Source organism: Eulemur rufifrons, chromosome 29 (genome assembly GCF_041146395.1).
Source record: "Eulemur rufifrons isolate Redbay chromosome 29, OSU_ERuf_1, whole genome shotgun sequence".
In the NCBI taxonomy this organism is placed as follows: domain Eukaryota; kingdom Metazoa; phylum Chordata; class Mammalia; order Primates; family Lemuridae; genus Eulemur; species Eulemur rufifrons.
Genome location: NC_091011.1, coordinates 16032954 through 16057072, shown reverse-complemented (window position 1 = coordinate 16057072; position 24119 = coordinate 16032954). Strand labels below are relative to the sequence as shown.

Here is a 24119-nt window from a genome sequence, read left to right as displayed (position 1 = left end):
TATTTGTCATCCCATTACATCAGTTTAGATGAGATGCAGGTAAATCATTCCCTAACCTTTTAGAAGATGAAAAGTTTAGTGACTACTATTTACACACTTTGAATATTTTATATTTGAGTGGTCATCACAGTTTACGCAATGATTGTATACATTCATATCCAATCAACATCATAGTATGTGTGTTATGTGATGGTTAACATTTCAAGCTTTTCTGTAAAGGTGACTATATAAAACTGCAGAGATTACTGCATATTGTCAAAAGCTCATTTAAAGATTTTGAAAATAAAATTATTAAGGACAGCTTAAGAGAAGTAGGGTAATGAATTATAATTTAAAAAAATTTATATGGTGGTGCAAAAATCATAGTCTCAATCATCATTCACATCAAATAGTTCATTTTGTTTTGGTTTTGTTATAAACATAGGTTTCTAGAGCATTAAAACAATCCTCATAGGTTTGTTAAACCTTTAGCAGAAGATTACAGCCAATGTTTTGTCTTTGGTGAATAGCTGTTTGTCTCACTTTATTTACTAGGTATTGGATATTTGTCAATGTCATTTCATATCTACAGAAAATTCTTACGCTCTGTGGAGGTAGTGAATGTGTGTGTGCGTGTCTGCCGGAGGTCACATGACGGTTTCATCCTATTTGGTGGAGCAGCTTGACTTTTTTTCCCCTTGCTTTTGGTGATGGTTGTGAGTGCAGAAGTTGATTGACAGATGCATGCCAGAAACCCCCATTCTCGTTTTCAAAGACAACATATGATGGATTGCGATCTCTCAGCGCAGCAGGACACGGGGACCATGCAAGCTGTAATTGGTCAGGTATGGAGTCAGCCATTTCTCAACTCCCCTTTTTTCCACAAGGGTCTCACCATATGATTCACATAATTCATATTTACAGTACCATCTTTCTATCTGTATCTTCAGCTACCTGCCAGCGTAGTGCTGAAAGTGCGAAAGGCAAAAAGGCACCCATTAAATCTGGCCAGGAAACCTCAGCTTAAAACTTCAATATGATGCTTTTAAACAAAAACTAAAACAACAACAAAAACATCGAAGAACAAATCTAATTTATAAATTGGTCTGACTGTTTAAAAAATCTATTTTAGGAATTTATTTTCTGTTTGGATTGTGATCTCTGAAAGAAATAAAGTGTGGGAAGAGAATAAAGTGTTATGTTTCCTAGGTAGTAGTTAAGATTTTTCTAATGCTGTTCTAGTATTTTTATGTTGACTGTATTCTTTTCTCTCCCTTTCTCCATATGGGAAATATAAATAAATAAATACATGTGCCTTGACTTCTAACCCAGATAATGTGTGATTGAGCCTGGTAAATGTAGTAGTAGTCTTGGCTGCTGCAGAGGGGGCAGGCTGCAAATTAAACACTGCCACAATCTGAAAGGTCCAGGTGGTCTGCTCGCGCTTCCTAATGCAATCCAGCACAACAGCTTTAATAAACAGCTCTATTTAGTTCCTCCTCCCTGTATCCAAGGAGGTGAGCTGGTCTGGGGCTGCTGTGATGAAATGCCAGAAGAATATCTCTCAGAGGCCTCACAAGCTGATTTTTAGAGCTTTCCTGTTCTGTCGTCTTTGTCTTCCAAATGGGTCAGTGAGTCTTGCTCTTTCTGTTTGGTGCTTTCTGTTGTCAGTAGTTTATGTTTGTGTTGCAATGTTTGTGTTGTAAGCTAAATTAGCAGACAGAAAGGATCATTGTATTTTCATTTGCCTTCAAATAACTAAAGTGGTGAAAGGAATGATAGTTCCCTGCTGCAGAGGGAGGGTGATTTTTCTGACTCTGATGGGGGTGGGGTGAGGAAAAAGGGAATATATATGGTTTCTTTTTTTTTTTGGTAATGTATTTTTGACTAAATTTTTCTAAGTTATGTATGTTTACTTATGAATTGTTAACTCATAAATCAGAATATGGTTACGAATATTTATAAACTCCTAAAAGTTTTTTTTTTTTTTTTGCACACTTTCCAATCTAGACAAGCTGGCAAGGTGATGACATAAAATTTGTTTGCTGTATGTTAATAACATGGTGGAAAATATACCATCTTACTCTGTTTTCAACAAAATTATAGCAGAGCACTTCAGGGTTCTGAAAGCACATAGTTTATTAATACCAGCGTGCTTCATAATGTATTTTTAGATGGAAAATGTCAAATACATAATACCATGTTTCCACAGGCTCACACTATTTTAAAAGAAGTAGATATTGGCTTCGACAGAAAAATATTTTTTAAAACTTTCAGGTTGGTTTTTGTTCTACAGACATATATAAAGTGAAGTCTCTGGGCATATATTTGTCAGTAGAAAATATACAAACTAATTTTATATACCGTTAATACCTGTTTCAGTATAAATATTCACTGATGAACAAATATATCAAATGTAGCTAAAATAATTGTGGTGTGGGGAATTAGATAAATATCTATTAAAATAGATGACCTTTTCTTATGTAAATAAATCTTGAGCTCCTCATAACTGTCTTATCCTGTCAAATAAAACTTTTCTTAGGTTGCATGTTCTCTTCCATATGGCATAGTTATGGTACTTAATGCTGTGCAAAATTATTGTGTTTCAGTTGCAAGTAAGAAATAGGATTTCTTTTGTATGTATTTCTGGTGAAAAATCAGGAGAGACAGTTTTAGTTTGTTATTAAACATTATTTATTGGAAATCAGTTGTAAAGGTATATGCTTTTAAAACGTTCAGGTATATACTTTTAAAATGAATCAGTATATGTTTTACAGAGACCAGGCTTAACTTCTAATTTGTCAGGATTTAAAATTAGTTGTTTTTATTACATAGCTCTGTATTTTGTGTGCAGTTGTAAGTAAGGTTTAAAGGTTCCATATATCCAGGAACTGTACATGTTAATGACTTGTTATGAATACTTTGTAAATAGTTGAATCAAAGTAGTCACATGTTTTCTGAAGATGTTATTTCTCATAAATTATTTGTTAAAAAACTCAAAATTTCAAGTTAGTAAATTGTAGAAGTAGTTCTGAAGATTGTAAAAATTTCTGTGCTAAAAATGTACAAACTAGAATGCTTATTTTTTATTTGAAATTGAAACAATAAGTATTCAAAAGGAAAGAAAAACAGCATATTGTCCTATATGCATACCATAACAATCAGAAAATCTAAATTGAACCCATATCTATAAATATAAAATGAAAGGTGGCATACATATTTGAAATGAATTCATTTTAATTGTTATAGCACAGATAAGCATATTTATGCAAATGATTAGTTCTAACAATAAGGGAAAGAACATGAAAATAATTTTTATTGCTTTGCAGTCACTTATAACCAGAAAGAAATGGTTTATTTTTGAGCTCTTGATTTAAATATCATCTTATACCTACTCAAGCAGGTGTGAATAGTCCCATTTTAATAAGGCAAATGTTTGGTTTTTTCTCAATACACATTGGAATAATAATTATTTTTGTCCTTCCCCCCTGCCCCTGTTTTGAGTCCTGTTCCTAAATGGCTTTGGGTTGGAGGAGCAAATAACCAGTTTTCAGTGATGTTTTCCATTCAGAATACTGAAAGATTCCCATGAAATATGAGCTTTAGGTTTTTTCATTCACCCTTAGGATCAAATATCCACAGTTGCTTCCACTGGAGGGAAGAGTAGACTTTTCTGCGTTGCTGGCCATGATCCAGCTCAGGGGAGAGGACTGGCTTCAGAGAGTAGATATTGCTCATATATGCCTTTCCCTCAGGACTTTCCCTCCCCTAAGCAAGCAATTAAGCAGTCTAGTACTTGGAAAAACAAACTCCCTGCCTGGTGTATCAAGATCAGGAAACTTGGTTCATTCATATAGTTTTTGGAAATCAAACTGGATTTTTTATAACAGTTATCTGTAGCAAGATTGTTGTCTTTCAGATGATTTTCAAATCAATTGAACTAAACAGTTGTCAAGCAGGTTCTGAACCATGGGTTTGAGGATCATTTAAAAATGAAGACTTACATTTCCACCTCTCATGGTCATTAAATGTTTACTGCATCTTTTCTTTTTTGTAGACCTGAGCTTGTGAGTGACAGATTAGTTCATCAGTATTGCAGACCTCCTGTTTTTGTTTTTTCTCATCTCGTGCAGACGGGTCGCTGTGTCCAATGCTCCTTCTAGCGCTGCTGTTCCCAGAGGACCTGGCCAGCCTGCCATCCTGACGTGCAGGCCTGACTGAGGGTCCGGGACGACTGCACGTGTCTATAGACTGACTTTTGCAAATATTACAGAACAGCAAATATTACATTAGTTGTTAATGAAAACAACAGATGGAGCAAATTCGATGAAAATAGTTATCAAGCATATCTAAGAGTTTGCTAGCAGTGGGAGAGACACAGCTGCATAAAGTCATCATAGATGCGCTTCCAGTTGACTTTGCTGAAGTACTAGCAGAAGAGAGAAGAACGTGCACCCTACATTCTAATAGCATTAGAAATGCAATCAAAAGCTTTTGCAATTTTCCTTACTGGTGAAATGGATCTTTGTTTTTTCAAGGTATATTTAGACAATTTGAAGTGTTGTAAAGTTGTACATTAGAAAACTAACACAGGTGTCTGAGACAGTATTCAGTATGTGTATACATACGTATTTGGCCTAACAGTATCGCAGTGCATGCTTTCTCACATGGAGATTCTAAAACACAAATATTTCATTGTTATAGCATCAATACAATTAATTTTATATGGAGGTTTGTTTATACCATCCCTTGTTCCAAAAAGGATTTAATGTACTTTAAGAATAATTTGCTTACCTAGAACATACTCAAGCTAATGTGAGATGGAGGTTGTCTAGGGAGAGGGGATGCTGGCAGTGTGTAAAAATTATACTCACTGATATTCTCAGTCCAATTAGACTGATTTTTATGCTCTTTATATAAAAATTAAACTTTGGGGCTAACCTAACCCTGTCTTACACATGCCAAGCATAACTCCCACATACTCTAAAAAAAGTCATTTTTTGTGGGTGTGAATGCCTATTTTTTTTTTTTTTTTGAAACTGACAAATTGCTTCAACAAATTTATATATTTTGGGGGTGTCAAATTATCATTGCTTGAATTTTATTGAGAAGGTCTTCCCCCCACCAAGAAATTATAGATGAATAGTGTACTAGACAAATACAGATTAAGAATTTTTCTTTCTGAATACAAAATGGTGCTGATATTCTTTTGGTAAGTGCCACACTTACCAAAGTTAAATTTTTGCCATGTATTTCTTATTAACCTTAAACACTTCACTTGATATAATACTTCATTCAGACTTAGAGGAAAGTCTAATGTTAGCATTTTATATTTTATCAGCTATACTCAATTTTTATTACCTTTAGAATTTTTTTTATTAGTTTTTTTATCATTAATAACAATTTAATTTTACAGAATCAAAGAGTCTAACAGTATATCTTGTTAGATACAGTATGTCCTCATAATGTATACATTATTTCTTGTACAATGATATGAAATAATATGGGAAATATTCATGATAAATTAAGTGAACAATGCAAGTTAAAAACAACAGTTTCATATTTTTTTTCCCCAGCCCCCCTTTCCCGAGTCAGCACCTTCAAGTTCTTTAGAATTTTTTAAATTAGAGCAGCCATTTAAATGGTAAAGCCAATTTTGTCCATGAAAGTTAAATTTTATCAATATAGTAATGATACTAAACAATAATGTTAATAATAATACTAAACAACCATTATATGAAATTGGATCTTGAAACTAAATTTTCTTTTCTATTTCTAAGGCCAATAAATGAAACTCTCTATGTATCTTATTCAAGTATCATTTTCAATGCTTAAGAATTTAAAGCTTTTGGATTCCTATCTCAAACATATGCAGAGAGGTTTCTGCAACTTTTAAAATACAAATGCTTGTGAAATAAAGTTTGTGTGTGATAAGTTTCCTATGTGAAATCTATAGTACTCATTCCAAAGGTCAGTGAAAGAAGGTGTTTCTTCACTGATCTTTTCTTTGCTATGTAAACTGCATGTTACTGAATAGTTTAAGAACAGGCTAAAGTATTTTTCTTTTTTCATCTTTATTGTTGATTAAAGTTAGAATTTAATTAACATGTCTGAAGATACTGAAAACTTGACTTTTCAACTGCGTTGTGATATGGTATAAGCTGTTAGTTTTTTCTAACAGTTGATCGAGTAGAAAATAAAGTTATGAAATAAACTGCAAATATAAAAGGATCAGATTTAAAGAAACAATATGCAAAAAGATAAACATTGACCATAATTTGGACACTAAAAGAAATCCAAATTACATAACTTTTAAATTAATTTGTATTTTGTGGCCAGACCTTTACTTGGGAGATGATAGCTGCTCTAAATATAATCTCACACTTTCATTTACAGTCTTTTTCTCTCTCCCTCCTCCTTCCTTCCTTCCTTTGTTCCTCCCTTCCTTTCTTTTTTTTTTTTGTAAATGAAATGTGTGTCTAATAAAGTAAATTACCGAGTCAAGGCTTGTTCTGTGAGCACATGTAAATTGCTCTGTTGAGCCATATTGTCTTAAACTGATCCAAAACTGTAATCAAGATTTGTACCAGTTTTGCTTTTTACACATTTCTTCTGAATCTCAATTTGAAGAGGTTATAAGACACTGTGATTTCAGTAAAGATTCATTTTTCTTTCTATTATTTTCTTGTTCTTCCCAATTCTACAATATGAGCCAATTATGGTAAAATCGCTTAATTTTTATTTGAAATTTTTTTTTCCTGGTTTGCCCTATGCTTGTGTTATTTTCTTTACCCCAACTACAAATGACCATATTATTGTTATCACAGGGCTGGCAGTTCTTATAAATAAAAAAACTATTGGATGTAAGTAACAGCAAAATAATTGAAAACATTTTTGATTATATTAAAGGAAATTCTGTAGGTTTTAAAAGACTTTATTTTTCAAGTTGGCTGGTCTTCAGAAAATAGCCTTTTGTTTTATCACTAGCTTTAAAACCCCCATGATAAGAAGGACTCTTTCTTAAAAAGACGGAGATTAGCTATTGATACTTGGTACTGATTCTAGGTGAAGACTGCAACCCTATTCCCTTTAACAGCATTTTTCTAACATAAGATTTAAAAAAATTAAAAATCAACTGAATATTCTAACTTTTACCTATTTTCAGTTTTTTTCCCCTGGGGGGGGGGGTGTATTATTCCCATGGGAAGAGGTGCCCATACAATTTCCAGCTCTCCCCTCCTAGGGTCAAAAATGCAAATAAATGTGTTGACACCTTTAATGAAAGGGATCTATCTAACCACTCAAATGCATTGCTCGGGCATTTTGCTCTCTTCCTTCACTGTCATTTCTCCATCAGCTTTTCTTCTCTTTCCACTGTAATCCAGAGTCAGTTTGATGAGTAATAAGTGAAAAGTGAATCTTTGTGGGCTTCTCAGGCAGGGAAGGGCACTGGAAAGAGAGACAAGACCTCAAGCAAAACAAAGCAAAACGGTAGCAGAAAACTCACCAACGTTCTTGCTTCTTCAGTTAGTATTTCTCTTGAGTTATTCTGCAAGTTTACTTCATTCCACCTAGCAATTTAGATCACACAAATAAGCAGGGAAACAGTACTTTAGGACAAGAAAAATAGAATTAAAAAACAAAACCAAAAGGAAAGAAAGGGCTTCACAGTGCTTGTATCAGACATTAATTTCAAAATTAAGGAACACTTTAAAAAAAATCTTTGGAGCTTTTTACAAGAGTTTTAACCAGTGCTCTGATACTGTGAAATAGTACTTTATGACAATAGATATTTCTGGGGCTTAATAGAATGTTGACTGCATATTTCATAATTTTGATTTTGATGAATAATTAAAAACTATTTAAAGAACAAAATGTCTATCTCTAACACCTAAAAACTTAGGGAAACAGGTATAGTTTAAAAAAGATTAAATATCTGTGAAATGATGTTTTTAGCTTTGCTCAAAAGAACTCAGGCAAACTCCTCCTTAAAGAACAAAGTGTATCATTTACAGAGAGCTTAGTTTTCAGTGCAGAATTCATATGCAGGTTTTTTTAAAAAATGAAATACGTAAATACTTTTTTTGTTGAGAGTGAGAAGCAAGTGTTATGCCAGCACAGTAGCGTGGATACCAGAAGCCCTAGTTGATACTGAAGATATATGGGGGAAAAAAGAATATATTTCTTAAATTTTAGTTCTGTTCCTCCAAAATCGAAGGCCAATATGAGCAAGAGTGGAGCTGGACACGCGGCACTGGACTGTAGCAGGCCAAACTTGCGTCAGACAGAGCTAGTTAATTTTGTAACCCCTAAATAATACTAGAAAACAAGGCTCTTTCAACTTTTTCTCCAAAAGGTTGAGAGTTGGGACAAATGTAAAATGCTGCTTATTGTGCACGAATAAAGCCAAGAACATCAAACTCATTTCACTTACTGTCAGTCCTGATGATTCATCATTATGATCAGGGCAAACTGTGGTCTTTGGGCTGAAACAATTTTATCCTTTTTTTTTTTTTCCTTAAAAACCAGAATGTTCCAGCTTGGATCTTTATATCCTTAGGGTTACAATATTGAATTCGGAATTGGGAAACTTAATCTTGCAGCCAGATTTGACAAGATGCTGGTTGAATTGTAGGCAGAAGTGATGATTGCGGGATGAAATGCCCCAGGTTAGAATTTGGGAAAAATAAGAGATTTTGTGGAAATTTGGCTGTGATATAAGAACCCCAAGTTTGAAAATTTCTCTCTCTTCATATCGGCAGATGGTGTTCAAGGGTCTTAAAAGTAGATCTTTGCTGTATTCATTTTCTCTGTTTCAAATCTTTTTTTAACAGAGTAAATTTTACACATTCTGAGGTGTATTTCTTGGTGTATTTCTAATGTTGCTAATATAAAAGGTGTTTGTAGTAATATTCAAAAGGTTTCTGGGAACAAAGAATAACATTATGGCTCAAATCCAAAACGATCATACTTTATTCCTTGGTAAAATGTTAATACTAAATTCAAGAACTAAAGTTGTGGTTTCTTTTTTGAAATTTTTTTCCATTTGCAAACAAATCTATGTCTAGATTTCCAGAGACTAAAGAATTTAGAGTAAGAATGAAAATGAGGCAATCTAGCAATCTAATTAGTTAACACACACACACATACACATGCTCACACATTTAAACATTTTAGGAATACTTGATTAACCTCTAATAATCTAAAAATATTTGAAGTTTATGTTTTCAGTTTTCTAATGATACATGACAAAATTATGGCAGATGTTTACTTAAGATACTCCTATCGCCTAAGTTGTTCAAGAAAATGGAAAAATACTTTGTAACTTTTAAGCATCTAGTTTATTGTAAGAATTAGAGTACATAGTTGATCATTATACTGCAAAGGATGGTTATTTCTTTCCAAAAACAGGAGCCGTTTGGTTTGCAATGTACTTCCATTTCATAGCTACTTCGTACAAGTGCTGAAATGTATCAGCTAGAATTGTTTCCTCCCTTTCTACCATTACTCATCAAACACAATTGAAGCAGCTAGTGCAGGTAGGGAGTGGAGCATCTGAGGAAAACCTGAAGAACATGAACACAATTCTTATATGCATATTATTGAGGTGAGTTACAGGATAGAATCCTATGAGGTTTTTTTGAATTATTTTTTTTTAAATATTCTAAGAATAATGCGTGCTTATGGCAAACAATTTCAACAGCACAGAAGAGTATAAAGTGGAAAGGAAAATACCCCATCATTCCACTCCCCACAAATAACCATTGTTAATAATTTCTAATATATCTTTCCAGAAATATTCTATGTGTGTATAAGCATAGAAAATATTTATACATCCAAAGTAGATCTATATTATACATAGAGTTCTGCAACTTACTTTTACATATAAAAAACATCTTGAACATCTTTTCATGTTACTATGAATAGATCTGCATTCTTTTCTGTAGTATTCCCTTTTATGGATGTACAATGATTTATTTAACCAGTTCTCCCTTGATCTAGCTTTTTAAAACAAGTTAGCCTCTCAATTAGTCTAACATATAGAGATGTTTCATTTCTCTTAGCATAAAAGATTCTACATTCTTCCAAATGGGGTTTGCTTGACTAAAAGAACTCATAGCGTCTCCTGAGAGAAGGTTAAGTGTAATGTTAAAAGTGAAAGGTAGACTTATGCTACAAGAAGAGATATTTATCATTTATGTATTGAACACTCAAATCAATTAAAATGGCAGCATAAAGATCACAATATTGCATTTAGTAACAAAGGAAGAAGAATGAGTGAGAATGACATAGGAGCCAACTCTTAGTCAGACACATTATGAGTTTAAAACCTCTATGTTTGTTCCAAGCTACCAAACTAAGCTGAACAAAATGCGTAAGTTATTTTCTTTCATGGGCCTCCATGCTATTTATTAAGATAATTGACATAGATGTATGTTTCCCATGCATGATTCAGTTAGTATACCTAGATTAGTGAAAAAGAGACCAGAAGAAATTCATGGTAATTAATGTCAGTTAAATTTCTGTTTTCTATATTTCATATTGTCAGACTAATCCTTCAACTCTGATTCATAGGTTAAATAATGCAGTCAGGAGAAGGGTTGAATCAAAACTAATGAGACTTAGCTCTTGAATTCTACTAATTTGGGGTTTTTGATAAGGTGGACAAAATGTAAACTACTTAAATATTTAAGACAATGTAAGAAGTTATGTTTTATGTTTCTTTTAGGGTATGTTTCTGCTCATTCATCTTAATCACATTACCTGACATATACTAAGAAGAAAGTGAAGGGAGTGGTAATGAAATCTTATATTTGAATAAGAGATGGGAGTGTGAGCTGACTCTGGCATCTTTCCCTGCACGGATTTCCAGAATTGATCCTATGCAATTGCTTTTTCCTTATCTATTCTTCCCTCCAGATGCTAGGACAAGTGTCCCAGATAGGAAATGGTCATGCTTCATCTATAGGTTTAAAAGTGGCCAGCTTCTTCACATGGAACTCGAAACAGGCTTTCCAGAACAAATTGCAGAGCATGCCTTTGATACTAATGATCTTACTTGAAATCCAAGACTCTAGAAGGAGGTAAAAATCATTCCCCATTTTATGGAAGTGGAAGCTGGCTCCGACGGGTTCTATGTCCTGTTTGGGTCCATATTGCCAATGAGTGGAAGACGTGAGATTTGAAAACAGGTATTCTTTTTAAAGTTTCACCATTTCCCTCCACCTTAGTTCTTAACTCTGGCTGCCTTTCAGAACCACCGATGACAACCTTTAAAAATATACTGATATGCATGACCCATCCACAGAAATCCTGATTCAATTTTTCTGGGTGGAGCCTGGATATTGGTATTTTTAAAAAGCTTTACAGATGATTCTAATATATTTGATCACAGTTCCTCTTAAACTGGATGAATGTTATTTTAAATAATAAAAAATGAGGCAATGAAAATGAAACAATATACCCCCCTCAATCATAAATCAACAGCAGAAGAGGAATGGAGGGAATGTAGTCTGGTATTCATTTTGTGTGTGTGTGTTTGTGTGTGTGAGTGTTTCAGTGGGGATCTCGCCAACTTTGTTAAATATCTGAAATAATGTTTAATAACGTTTTTCATCCAGAAAAGGGCTAAATATTTAGCATCTCAGAAACAACCACATTAATAATAATCTACCAATGAATGAGCACTTACCAGGTGCCAAGCACCTTGCAAGCATAATTTAAGCCTCACAACAGATCTGTGAGTTAGGTACTGCTCTTACCTCCATTTTACTACTAGTTAGGAAGCTGAGGCTAAGCAAGTAGCTTAAGGTCATATGGACAGTGAGTGGCAAAGCTGGAATTTGACCTAAGGGTGCTGGAGGCCAGGTGTAAATCCTTAATCATACATAAAATCACGGAATTGAAACATGGTCCTAAACAACATTATCTGTGGAAAGTGTCATCTCTGTACAAAGGCAGATTTTATTACAGAAATGTCACTTGTTTGTTCTCCCCCTGCCTTCTTCCCTCCTTTCCTCACTCTCTTTCTCTCTCTCTCTTTCTTTTTAATTCCTCCTTCTCCTTTTTGACCTCTTCTCCCTAAGAATCCGTGATGCATTTATTTCCTATATACAAGAAATTTATTGTTGCCACCAGTATTTGTTATAACTGAGCTCCACATGGTAGCCTAGAAGATGATTCTTTTGTAAAATATTAATAGAAAATAATAGACTAGGTGAGTGGGAGAATGGAAGAGCACGTGGGTGCTTGTTGGTAGGCAGCCTTCCATCAACGACCTGCTCTTCACTAAACGAGGAGTCACTCTGGCCTCAAACAGTCAATTTCCAAATCCTCCATGAGCTATCCCTTCAGACACGGCAGACCTTAAATAGAGTGACCAGTGGGCACTGTTCTTTGTGTAAGAGGACCAAAATTCCCATACAAAAGTTCAGGGAAAGTTTCAAGACAAGTTTATATTTTATAATGCTGATGAAGTCTTCAGTATATGAGATTAATAGCCTCAGAAACTCTTTTGTCTACCTTTTTATGGATTAACCATTTTAATTATCAATCGTCTATCTATCATCAGTGTATCTTTTAACTGATTAACGTATCTTGCCTGAATTGGAAATTTGCAAGATAAATTTGCTTTCTCTATCCATTCTTCACAAAATCAACTAAATTCCAGCCATATGTATATTGGGCACTTCTGAACTCATTTTTATGAAGTCATTATTTTGTATCATTAAGGACTATGGTGATGGGAGGTCAGGGATTCTACCAAAGAAATATATCTTAACTCAAATTTTGGAAAACTTTTTAATAATGTTGTGGCATTTCTCCTATTTCAATTCCGTATTTTGGAAATTGAATTAAATAAAAGGTGTCTTTTATCCTGCTTAACTATTTTCAACTAAATTACTTCCTGTGAAATGGCATTTTAAGCATTTGTGGCCTTGGAGGCAGTAGTGGGGCTGAAAAAGAGAAATCACTTCTCTACCTAGTTGTTTGAAATCTTCACAAAACAGTAATTGTGTTTGCATTTGTGTGTTATGAATGTAGGACCAAATAGAGTTTGCTCCTAAATATCTCCTTTAATTTTTGCAAACAATTTCATTATGTCAGACCTCATGAATATATGGTTAGGAAACAATATGAGGATTTGGTGAAATGAATCACCATGACTTCAACAAAGGACTTATTCCTTTGGGACATCAGAAGGCAACATAATATTTGGTAAAGACAGTGTTTTTTTGTTTTGTTTTTTTTTCTTTTTTTGCCTGGAGCCTGTAATTCACTGCAGTATAATGTATCTTGTGTCTTGCATCGCCACCTCTCCACACCTACATCCCTCCTCTCAACGGCCACTCTGAATCAAAGGGAGGGGACATGGTCATTGTTCAGACAGATGAGCTGAGTCTTGATACCATCTCCTGCAGGAGCCCAGCAGTGTGGGGAATGGGATTGAACCTGTTGAGAGGAAGTAAACCTGAGGAGTGTGTAGAATCCAAGACAGTAGATGCAGAAATGAGTTAGAGATTTTGTGCATTAAGATTTTCAGGGTTTTCTATCCACACCTCTCTTCCTTCAATATTTCATGGTGGTTTCCTTATTTCCAGCTGGACCAAATCTTTATCAGAAAGAGTTTTAAAGGAAATGTTTAAGGCAGGGGATCATGCTGCCTCCTGATTATTTGCTTAAAGTCAGCACATTAAATTGATACCACATTACAATACAGGAGTTCAAATTAAATTTCTAATCACAAGAATAGAAGAGTATGCCCCTGACTCACTGGCTATGACTTAAGTGTAGAAAAAATTACTATCATACATTAATATAAAGATAAATAGGTGCCCCATGGACTCATTTTATTCTATCACAGTTTCAAGGAGAAATAAACAGTACATGTTCTTTAATTCTTGAGTTTGTTTTTATTTCATTACTTATAAAGTTCATTGAAAACTGTTAGATCTGCAGCTAAATGGGTTTGCTAAAGTCCCGTGCCTCCACGTTGTGATCTTGGGACAATCTACCAGAGGAAAGTTGGGGACTGACAAAGAGATCCATTTCCTCAGGGTTTCTGCCTCCTTCTGGAGTGGGGCAAAGAGGGAAAAGAGAAAATTCCTACATGAAAGTAGGGGCCATAGATGTTAGACTCTTGTCACACACCAATGTAATACACAATTTCTCCTTTCTTTGCCTTCATGTGAGAAGTCTGTTCACATGAAAACCTGAGGCCAGAGGAATGGAGCTCTTCCCACCACGCTTTATCTGGACAATTCCTTCCAATTTTTGCAGGAAGGGGGTGACATTGGTGTCTTGTTGGAGCATTGTCACACTGAGAATCCAAACAAAGGCACTTGAATAAAATAAGGTCCTGAGCTTTTTGCATCTTCAATTAGGTTGGTGCAGAGATGTTACTTTTTCTTTTCCTTCCACTTCTCTCCTTCTCTCTCTCTCTCCCCTTCTCCTCCCTCCCTCGCTTTCTCCCTTCCCTCCTGTGAAATTGGCCCATAGTCATCTTAGAATAGGTGGAGAGTTGACAGAGTTGCTAGAGACTATACAGGTGGTTTTTTCTCTGTATACTCAGCCTCTTACTCTCCCCCCTTATCTCCTACTTTCCCAGACCAACCCTTCAGTCTCTCTAGAGGTACATTTGGCCTGTAGTGGGAGCTTGATAATTGCTATGGAATGACAGCTTCATTACAACTGTCACTCTCCTAATTTATATCTTGGTAGAATGCTCTTCTCAAGTGGTTTTGAGGCTTTCAGTTACCTTTGCTCCATTTTGTTCCTTCTCAACTTTCCTTGTCTGAGAATTTGGTTGTTGTTCTGGTGTGGGTTTTTTTTTTTTTTTTGGTACGTGTTCTGCTCCTAGTTTCATTTCAGAATGTGTAAATGAGGCTATCCTTGAAAATGGTCATTTTCCATTTTCATATTGATGTCTGAAAGGAAAGGGGCTTCCTCAGTCATGGTTCCTTATTCAGATCGCATAATGCATTTCATTTAAGCAGCCACCACCGTGGTACCCAGTGGCTACTTATTTTTAGCATGTCATTATGTTGAATCTTAAAACATGAAGGAGGAACACAAGGTCTTATTTTACAGACCTTAAAAGGCAAAGAGGAGTGAAGAGTGAGGACACAGAATTTGTGTTTCGTAAGTTTACATTGACTAGATGTTAAGTTGTATGTAAACAAGACATGATCAAGAAATCCTGAAGGACAGCTTATAAATCTGATGCCATCATCTTCAAGGATGTCATGAAAATATTCTTATATTATATTTGTGTAGTGGTAAAAGCAAATCTGCACTAACACTTTGCCACCTTTAAAACATACTTCTTAAAATATTACTCTGGGTGGAAATGTTGTATTACTAGTCACTTTAGTATTGTTTTGTGCAATACAAGTAACTGAATAATTTCAATTTTTCTACAGTCTGGGAAATGGATTATTCAAATCATGTTTTAAAACTTTTAATACAAAAGGCCTTAGAATAGCATGTTAATTGGCAGCTTCATGTGTACTAACAAATTAACAAAATTACTGAATAATAAAATATGATGATTAAAGAGATTGTTTTGGTAGTACTTGGAAAACAATGGCATGAGTTACTATTATACATTATCCTAAGATCTATTCTAGTTGACTCTTCAATAAAATCTTCTCAAAATAATGTCTAAATAAAGTTATGTTAATGAACTATTTTTTCATTTCTGTGTGTAAGGATAAGCAAATGGTAATATCTTAACACTTGAAATTTAATTTTTTCTTGGTTTTCCAGCTCAATTTTAAACATATATACATATATATTCATTTTAATGAAATAAGTATTGCTATCTTGTACAAGAAATTGAGGAAAAAAGAATATAGGCACAGGTTTTAAAGAAGATTTTAGACTAGATCAGTAAAAAATGAAGTGTCAATTAGTTTTATTTATTTGACTGAGTGTTATGCATCACAGTTATCATTTTCAAGTTTCAAATTAGTATTCTGTAATGTTATGAAAAATGGTATCTAACATGAAAAATGTGAAAATGTCAGGGATAATGTCTGAAAATAAAATCAGGATTTCTCAGGGGTTGCAGGGTTAGCTTTAAGATTCCAGAAACAACCTAAAGGAGAGTCTGTCTAGCATCTGAACTGAAACTGAGCAACACTGAATTTCAGGGTGTAACACACACACACACACACACACACACACAAATCATATTTGATTTTTTTAACACTACATGGAAACCTACATATTTTTTTTCTTCTTGCAAGAGGTCAAAGCTTGTGCAACTTCTAAAGTACATCAAGTTTGATCCATCAACATAGCATTCCATGGACCAGGAACGTATCTGGTGTTCTGAGAGCATGTTTCAGGGCATTGGGCCTCTTGGTAGACGAAAGGAGAAACATGTTCTCAGAGGCTTGTGCTCTCTCTCTCTCTGGAGGCAAAATTTAGCTCCCACGATCCCTTAGTGCCTTTTACTGCTCTGGGTGATATTCATTTTCTTGTCTCTCCTAGAAGTCATTTTTCTTGGTTTGAACAAACCGTTTGTCCACCTAGAATTTGATGTGGCTGAGGCCAATAAAGAGGCAAAACCTTCCATTTTGTTCATAGCAACTCTTCCTTGCTATTCTCAATTTCCCTACATTAATTGAGATTTGGATAAATATCATGTCAACCCTTCCTAAAAGAGTGGGAACTCTGAGCTGCAGGAGTGCTGCATGGATGAAGCTAAGTGAAGAGGCACCAACCTGGAAACAGGAGACAGGTGCCGGCTTAGGATGGGGTGGGCCTGGGGAGTCACAAAGCCAGGTAGGAGAGATAAAGTTTCCACAAAATAGTGTCGTGTCTCAGGTCCCAGAGGAGGTAAGAAGAGTAGGAGGGAGGGGTAGAAAAGGGGATGGGGTTGATTGTGCAGGACCCAGAGGAGGAAGGGAAGGATAATTCTGCACGGAAGAGCAAGAAAAATCCAGTGCCAGGACAAGAGTGCAAAGTGAGGGTTTGGGCACAGAAGCAAGCTGGCTGCCTGTTGTTGAACCCAGGGCGTGGGACCAGAAGGCTGGCATACATGAGTGCTCTGGACAGTGCCTGTGACAGGGCTGTCAACCAGAGCTTGGGACAGGGCTGAGTCTGAAAGTGCTGGCCAGTGGCCCCTGAATCAAGAAGGGTTGTGTGGTCAGACGCTGCAGCTGGCTCTGTCTTGTTTCCCCCATTTCCCAACTCCCTCTACCACTTTCCTCCCCGCCCTGGCTCAGCCCCTCCTCACTTCATGCCTATACTCTGCTTGGACTCCTTCAGTTCCCATTCCCATTCGCACCCCCTGAATCCCCGGATAAAACCTCACAACCTGCCACTGTGATCTTGTCACTCCCCTGCTCACACCTCCCCTCCTGCTGTGCTCTCACTGTTTCATGTGGCAAATTTAAACCCTCTACAACCTGGCACCATCTTACTTCCATAATCCTTGCCTTCCAACAATCACCTATTGACAGACGGATCTACTCAGAACTTCTTATTGAAAGTTTCAAATGGATTCCCCAGAGGAAATTCCCAGAAAGTAATGAAACAGTAGCTATTATATGAACCATAGAATCTGAAGCTCAATGCTCAATTCCGGAGGTTCCTTCTACATAGCGCACTGTGTAGCATTTCGATGCTTTTGTGCCTCTGTTACTTGTGTTTAAAAAGGGATCAAAAGCACTAAGTTGTCTCCCAGAGATTCCCTGGGAATTCATGAACCTCTGTGTCTTCCATGTGTATGATTAGAATTATACAAACCAGGACAATTTAATTAGAAATTGACAAGACATTAAACCTCAAGTGATTTTTCCCTCCATGCTCAAAATATTGTTAAAGAAGCTGAATATGGCCTCTGAAACTTGTCTCTTTCATCAGCCTACCCTCTGGCTTTTGTTTCTCCTGCATGCTCAAGGCAGCCTAAGTAGTTAAGCTAAGTAGTCAAGAGCGAGGGCAGGAATATCGGGACACAAGCTTTTAAATACCAGGCCCATCACCCTTTACAGCTTTTATACCTTGTGTAACTTATTTAGCTTCTCTATGCCTCAGTTTCTTGAACAGTGTAGTGGGAGTGATAAAAATGGCTACCTAAGAGGGTTGCTGTGAGAATGAAATAAGGTCAATTCATCTAAAGAAAGAAGCACAGTGCATACATGAGCTAGTTATGTTATTGTCACCCATTCACTTCTGGTATCTTCCTTCCCATTCTTGCTCCCTCTCTACTTAAACTTTCCTTCTAAAAGAAATGGAAGTGCTCTGCATTTGGCTTTGTGTGGGATGTTGCCGATCATGCTACTTGAAGCTCCTTAGTGGCTTGGCTTTCTTGACCTTAACGTTCTACTTCTAGTTTTGTTACCTCTATGTGTGTGTGTGTGTGTGTGTGTGTGTATGTATATACATATATATATATATATATTTTTTTTTTTTTTTGAGACAGAGTCTCACTTTATTGTCTTGGCTAGAGTGCAGTGGCATCATCATAGCTCACTGCAACCTCAAACTCCTGGGCTCAAGTGATCCTTTTACATCAGCCTCCCAAGTAGCTGGGACTACAGGCTTGTGCCACCAAACCTGGCTAATTTTTTCTTATTTTTAGTAGAGATGGAGTCTTGCTCCTGCTCGGGCTAGTCTCAAACTCCTGAGCCCAAGAGATCTAGTTTTCTTACCCCTCTTCTATCCACTTAACTTGCTGCTGCTTCTTTTTACTCTACAGAAGCTAGTCGTTCCCCAAGGTTTGGTCCCAGGTTCTCTATTATACTCCCAGCAACTTCAGTAACTTCAGCATTTCTCTACATATCTATTTTTAAATCCACTTCCAGCCTTGACCACTTGACCACCTGGGAAAGCCAGGTAAGATACATGGCTTTCCCTGTACAAGCATCATGTTGGACCCTGAAGGCATCTTTCCTACAAACCCATTCCAACTAATATAATAATAGTACTTACTTTGTGACAGAAAGTATCTGCATGTCTGTCTCAACATGAAGAAGTGGCAGAGTTGGGATTCAAATTCAGGCAGTCCGACCCTCTGTTTATACCTCTTGACTTGCTGATTTCTGCGAAGGGTGTCACAGCCTTCCATTCACCTGTGTGCGGAAACTCGTCATCTTGACTCCCCCCACATTTAAAGAATGCACAGAGCTCGTGGAATCTATCTGGGTTGAAAGTCTCTCTGTCCAGTCTTGCTACCACCCTCCATTTCAGACTTCTGTTCCTCTTGCCTGGCCTATTGAAGTAACTCCCTTCTAGTCTTCCTGTTCCTATGTTTTATATACGTCAGTGATCTTCAAACATTTCTATTTTCAAACAAATTTAACACACAAAGTCCCAAATGCAGAGCAGACAAAAGCAGTGGGACTCTGACCTCTGACTGAGGTTGGGGGAGGAGCCTGGATTCCCACCTGCTCTGTGTTGGCTTTGTCCACTGCTGAACCAGATGCTGGAAACTTCCCTTAACACACAGCTTTGAGTGGATTCTTCCCTGTTCTGAAATATTCAGTGGTTCACAGCATGGTGATGAGGTCATGCAAAGACCCAACCTGTCTTCCCCAGGTTTATGTTCCTTCATTTCTCCCATTCAAACTTTAAACTCTAGTCTAGTTTAACTAGATTACTCACTTTTCTCAAACATCTACAATTTGTCTCCTCCCTACCTCTGAATTTCGATCATAACTTCTGTTTACTTAAATTTTGTCCATTCAGCTCCAGCAATCTTCTACCTGCCTGCCTGAGCCAGTCTGGCCTCACCTGAATCCTCAGAGCATGTTGTGCCTCTTTTTGGCATCCACATTCTGCTTTGGATTAGGGTCATTATAAATCTGTGTTCTCTTTCCCCTTGATGATGACATCTAGAGGGTTATTCTCTATATACATACCTCTTTGGTGCCGTATGTCCTTTATATTTAACCTAAGACTGGTTAAGCACATGGCCTTGGACCTAGGCTCACTGAACACAAACATGTTGCAGATAGTGAAAATAATTCATTTGTTCAACAAATATTTATTGAGTATTTGTTAAGCAAATTTCTAGGTCCTGGAGATACAAGGTCCCAGTTTGTGTTATGAAACTGATAGTAGGTGTGGATGTATATAAGCAGACATGGTGAGGTGCTCCTTCTCTGAAGAAGTATGGATTTCATAGAGTTGTAGAATTTCTAAAGGAAAGAGATCAAGTCCAACTGATCCAAGACCCTTGTTTTAACTCCAGGAGGTTAACTGATTTGACCTAGGTCAGCAGCCAAACCTGGGTGAACTCTAAGCCCTTCTTCTCTTGACACTTACATAGCAGCCTTTGGGCCACTTCTGACTGAACCTTAAGCAAAAGATCTTGTTGGTTAAGAGACCTGACTCAGGCAGGGCAAAGGCAATATATATAGCCTTAACATTTGTACCCCTGCAATATGCTGAAATAAAAAAATAAATAAATAAAATTTTAAAAATATTTAAAGTGGAAAAAAAGAAAATTGGGCAAAACAGATTATTCTTTGCAAAATTATCTTTATATGTATATTTATTTTCTATGACCATTTAAAAAATGATTGTCTTTTCTTTTTCCCTCCTTCTATTTTCATCCACCCTCAACCCTCTCCCAACAATCATGTGAACAATATTTGTGGTTATATATTGTTTTACTACTCATTCCAGTTAATAAATTACCTGAGACATAGACCTTGAAACTTCCTGAGGTTAGGAGTGGTGGAGGGAATCTTCTTCCACTTTCTTTATCAGGTACACTCCATCTTGAGCTGTCCTAAGTGATTAAAGTGTACTTGAGTGAATTTTAACAACTCAGGAATATGGGGCTCCAGTGCCCAGGTCCTATGAGAGTTTACACACTATACAATATGATCTTGTTTTTAAAAAGCATACCTATATCTAGACATATTTTGATATTTATTGAGATGTCACAGGATGCCTAGATGCCATTAGGATAGCTAAACATATATAAATAAGCATAGACATGTTCTGTAAAGGATTTTTAATGCAAGGGGAATTTTAGGAAAATTTAAGCAGTAAAGATTTTATTTTGGTGTTAATTGCATTAGTTGCTGTAAGGGTGAGTTGGATGGGGGCAAGAGAAAAAGGGTAGACCCACACTTTAAGCTTAATGACCCAGTAGTGGGGAGCACAGCAACAGGAGACAGATGCTGGAGTTAAGTAGTGGATATTTGGAGGTAAATTTTAATAGCATTTTCAGTTTAGAAGCTTCTCCACATGACATTTGAGAAATGTGGAATCTGCTGTTTGGCCACAGAGGGAGGAATTCCCCCATTCCTAGTAGAATCGTAAGGTCCCAGTGGATATATTTTTTCATTATCTACTTGAGGCAGAGGCCGTATTTCCCCACAGCCTCTAGCACAATTCTTTACACATAGTAGGCACTCAATAAAGATTTGTCAAGTGGATGAATACCCAGAGTCTCCATAAAGGTGTGATCCAAGACTGCTCAGGTGGTCCCTACTCCATTTTTATTGCCATTCAGAACTTACAGCTCCCATAGCAACAATAACTTGTACCCCTCAAGCATATGTAGTATTTAGTATTTCTGTATGTGGTGTCAACTTTCATGTCATAATATATACTATATATGTAACTGGTTAAGTTACTGTTGCTGTGGGAACCATAGGCTTTTTTTCCCATCTAAACTAAGTCCTTGCTAGCCATCTTAGACTACGTAGAGATAACACCATACAACCTTTTCGTGCCTAACCCCCTCCCCTGATCCTGGGCCCCCGGTTTGGTTCACATGTCCAATTACAAGCTTGTGTTCTGATTATAATGACAATTTTGTGCTTAATCTTTTTTTTTTTTTTTGCTAATAACACTGACATTAATATTTCTAAACCCACTTTTATATTTACTATTGCTTTGTTGGGGGTACTTTCATATTATGCATACATTTTGAAAAGGAGGATCAACTCTAGAGTTGATCTGGTTATGTGAGATGTTCCTAGGGACAACGGCATAGAACAAATATATTTTCTCATCTTGTCTCATGTAACCAAAGGTGAAATGTAATTGCTTTGTTTCCCTAAAGTAGATACTCTAACTTTTCCTTTTCTGCTCCTAATGACAGCTTTTAAAAAGGGAATTTCTTAAAACTCGGAAAAAGAGATAAACCTCATTTTAGTTCATCTTGTAATTCAGCTTTGTGAATGGAAAGCCGAGGAAAGGGGACCGTGTACAGGTGAGGGGTCAGGGAGGGGAAGTCAAAGTGAAGTTAAATGCTTCTCTTCTCTGGGTGCCAGCAAGCATGTTTGGAGGATATTAGATCACATTGTTTAAGCTGGTTTTTGATATTTGAAGCTTATAGATATACTCTCTAAGGGGAATCCTCAGAATATCTATGCCTCTCTAAATTGGGAGCTCCTTACTGTTTAAAACTGATTGACCTATAAGGCTTGTACTTCTTCTAGTGGAGCAGGTGCAATATGCTACCAATGCCTATTATACAGCAGCCTCTAATATCAGACTCCTCTCTACTGCATTTCTTCTGCTAAATGTTCTCTTCATTCCTTCCATACCTCCCACCATCTACATTCTCTAAACACACACACACACACACACACACAGAAACACACCTCCCAACTTATAACTAGATCTTAGTCTCCCTTTTACGTGCTTATAGCCCTGGCCTTAAGACTGATCACTTTTGATTTTTGTTTCTCTCCAGGTTATAAATTGGTTTCACACAAATATTGAAATGGACTAAGAATACTCCCAAGTTTTATTTATAGCATATCTAGAAAAGATTGGGGGTAAAGGAGACATCTTCCCACTCTCATCCTTTTGGTGACTTCTCTGCCCCCAGGCACAGTGTTTCCTGTGCAGTGTCTGGTCCTTCCTTGTCAGCAAAGTGACTTTTCCTTGTACCTGCCAACACCTCAGTCCTTGGAAGCCAAAACGGATCTATCCAGTGTTCTTTGTTCAAATAATCTGTACATAAATTCATACCTAGGTATTAACATGTGAACTGTCATGTGTTAGTTATATTTTAAAATGAGTGGCATTACAGTATATTAGCCTTAAAGTTTAGATTAATTTAATGGTAGGGATTTTATATTGGGCATTGAAAGAGATGTTTCTGAGTGAACAGTTTCTTACCTCTTAACCCATACTACCTATCAGGTCACTTTCTCTGCCTTTATGCACTGACCATTCTTGATAGTGCTTGTATGGTTTGTAGACAGCTTAAAAATTACTTCCCATGGGCATAGCAACCAGCACTAAATCCATACTGAGATAAAATCTACTCGAATGATCATTCTTTGTCACAGGCAATTTTGATTTTTTTCTGCATTGGCTAGAGTTTATAATCAAAGAGTTGATGATAGATGATAGATTAATTAATTCATGTTATTTTTATTAAGGACTTGCTATGGGCCAGCACTATAGAATGTACTGGGGATAAAATGATGACTGAGATAGTTGTAGTCCCTGTTCTTACTTGGATTGTAGTGTAGACAAGGAAACAGACGAGAAACAAGTACAACCAAAGAAAATTCCCAAATTGTGAATACCAGGAAGTAAATGAAAGTTATTACTATAACATGGTGAATTATGATTGAGGTGGGGAACATACTTGAGATGGGAGATGTGGGAAGGCCATGTTGGAACTGTGTTCTGAAGGTTGAATGGTCAGCTTGTGAAGAATGGGACTGGTGATGGGGTAAGAGAGATGATGATGGTGGTGATGGTGATGTGATGTTGATGTGATATGATATGATGGTGATGGTGATAGTGATGTGATGTGATGGTGATGGTGATAGTGATAGTGATGTGATGGTTATGGTGATGGTGATGTGATGGTGATGGTGATGTGATGGTGATGTGCTAGTGATGGTGATGGTGATGTGATTGGTGATACGGTAGTGATGGTGATTTGTTGGTGATGGTGATGTGATTGTGACTTGATGGTGATGGTGGTGGTGATGGTGATGGTGATTTGATGGTGGTGGTGGTGGTGATGGTGATGGTGAAGGTGATGTGATGGTGATGGTGAAGGTGATGTGATGGTGATGGTGATGGTGATGTGATGGTGATTTGATGGTGATGGTGGTGGTGATGGTGGTTTGATGGTAATGGTGATGGTGATGGTGATGATGATGTGATGGTGATGGTGATAGTGATGTGATGGCTTAGGT

At 36.6% G+C, this 24119-nt stretch overlaps 1 protein-coding gene across 1 annotated transcript in view; it reads left to right on the top strand.

Annotated features, from left to right (window-relative positions):
* Positions 1–719: 719 nt before the first annotated feature.
* The window catches only part of POU6F2 (POU class 6 homeobox 2), a 434582-nt gene continuing 411182 nt past the window's right edge, over positions 720–24119 (top strand). Inside the window, exon 1 of the mRNA XM_069462202.1 lies at positions 720–824. Coding sequence (XP_069318303.1) covers positions 720–824 — 105 coding nt within the window. The remainder of the gene's footprint in view (positions 825–24119) is intronic.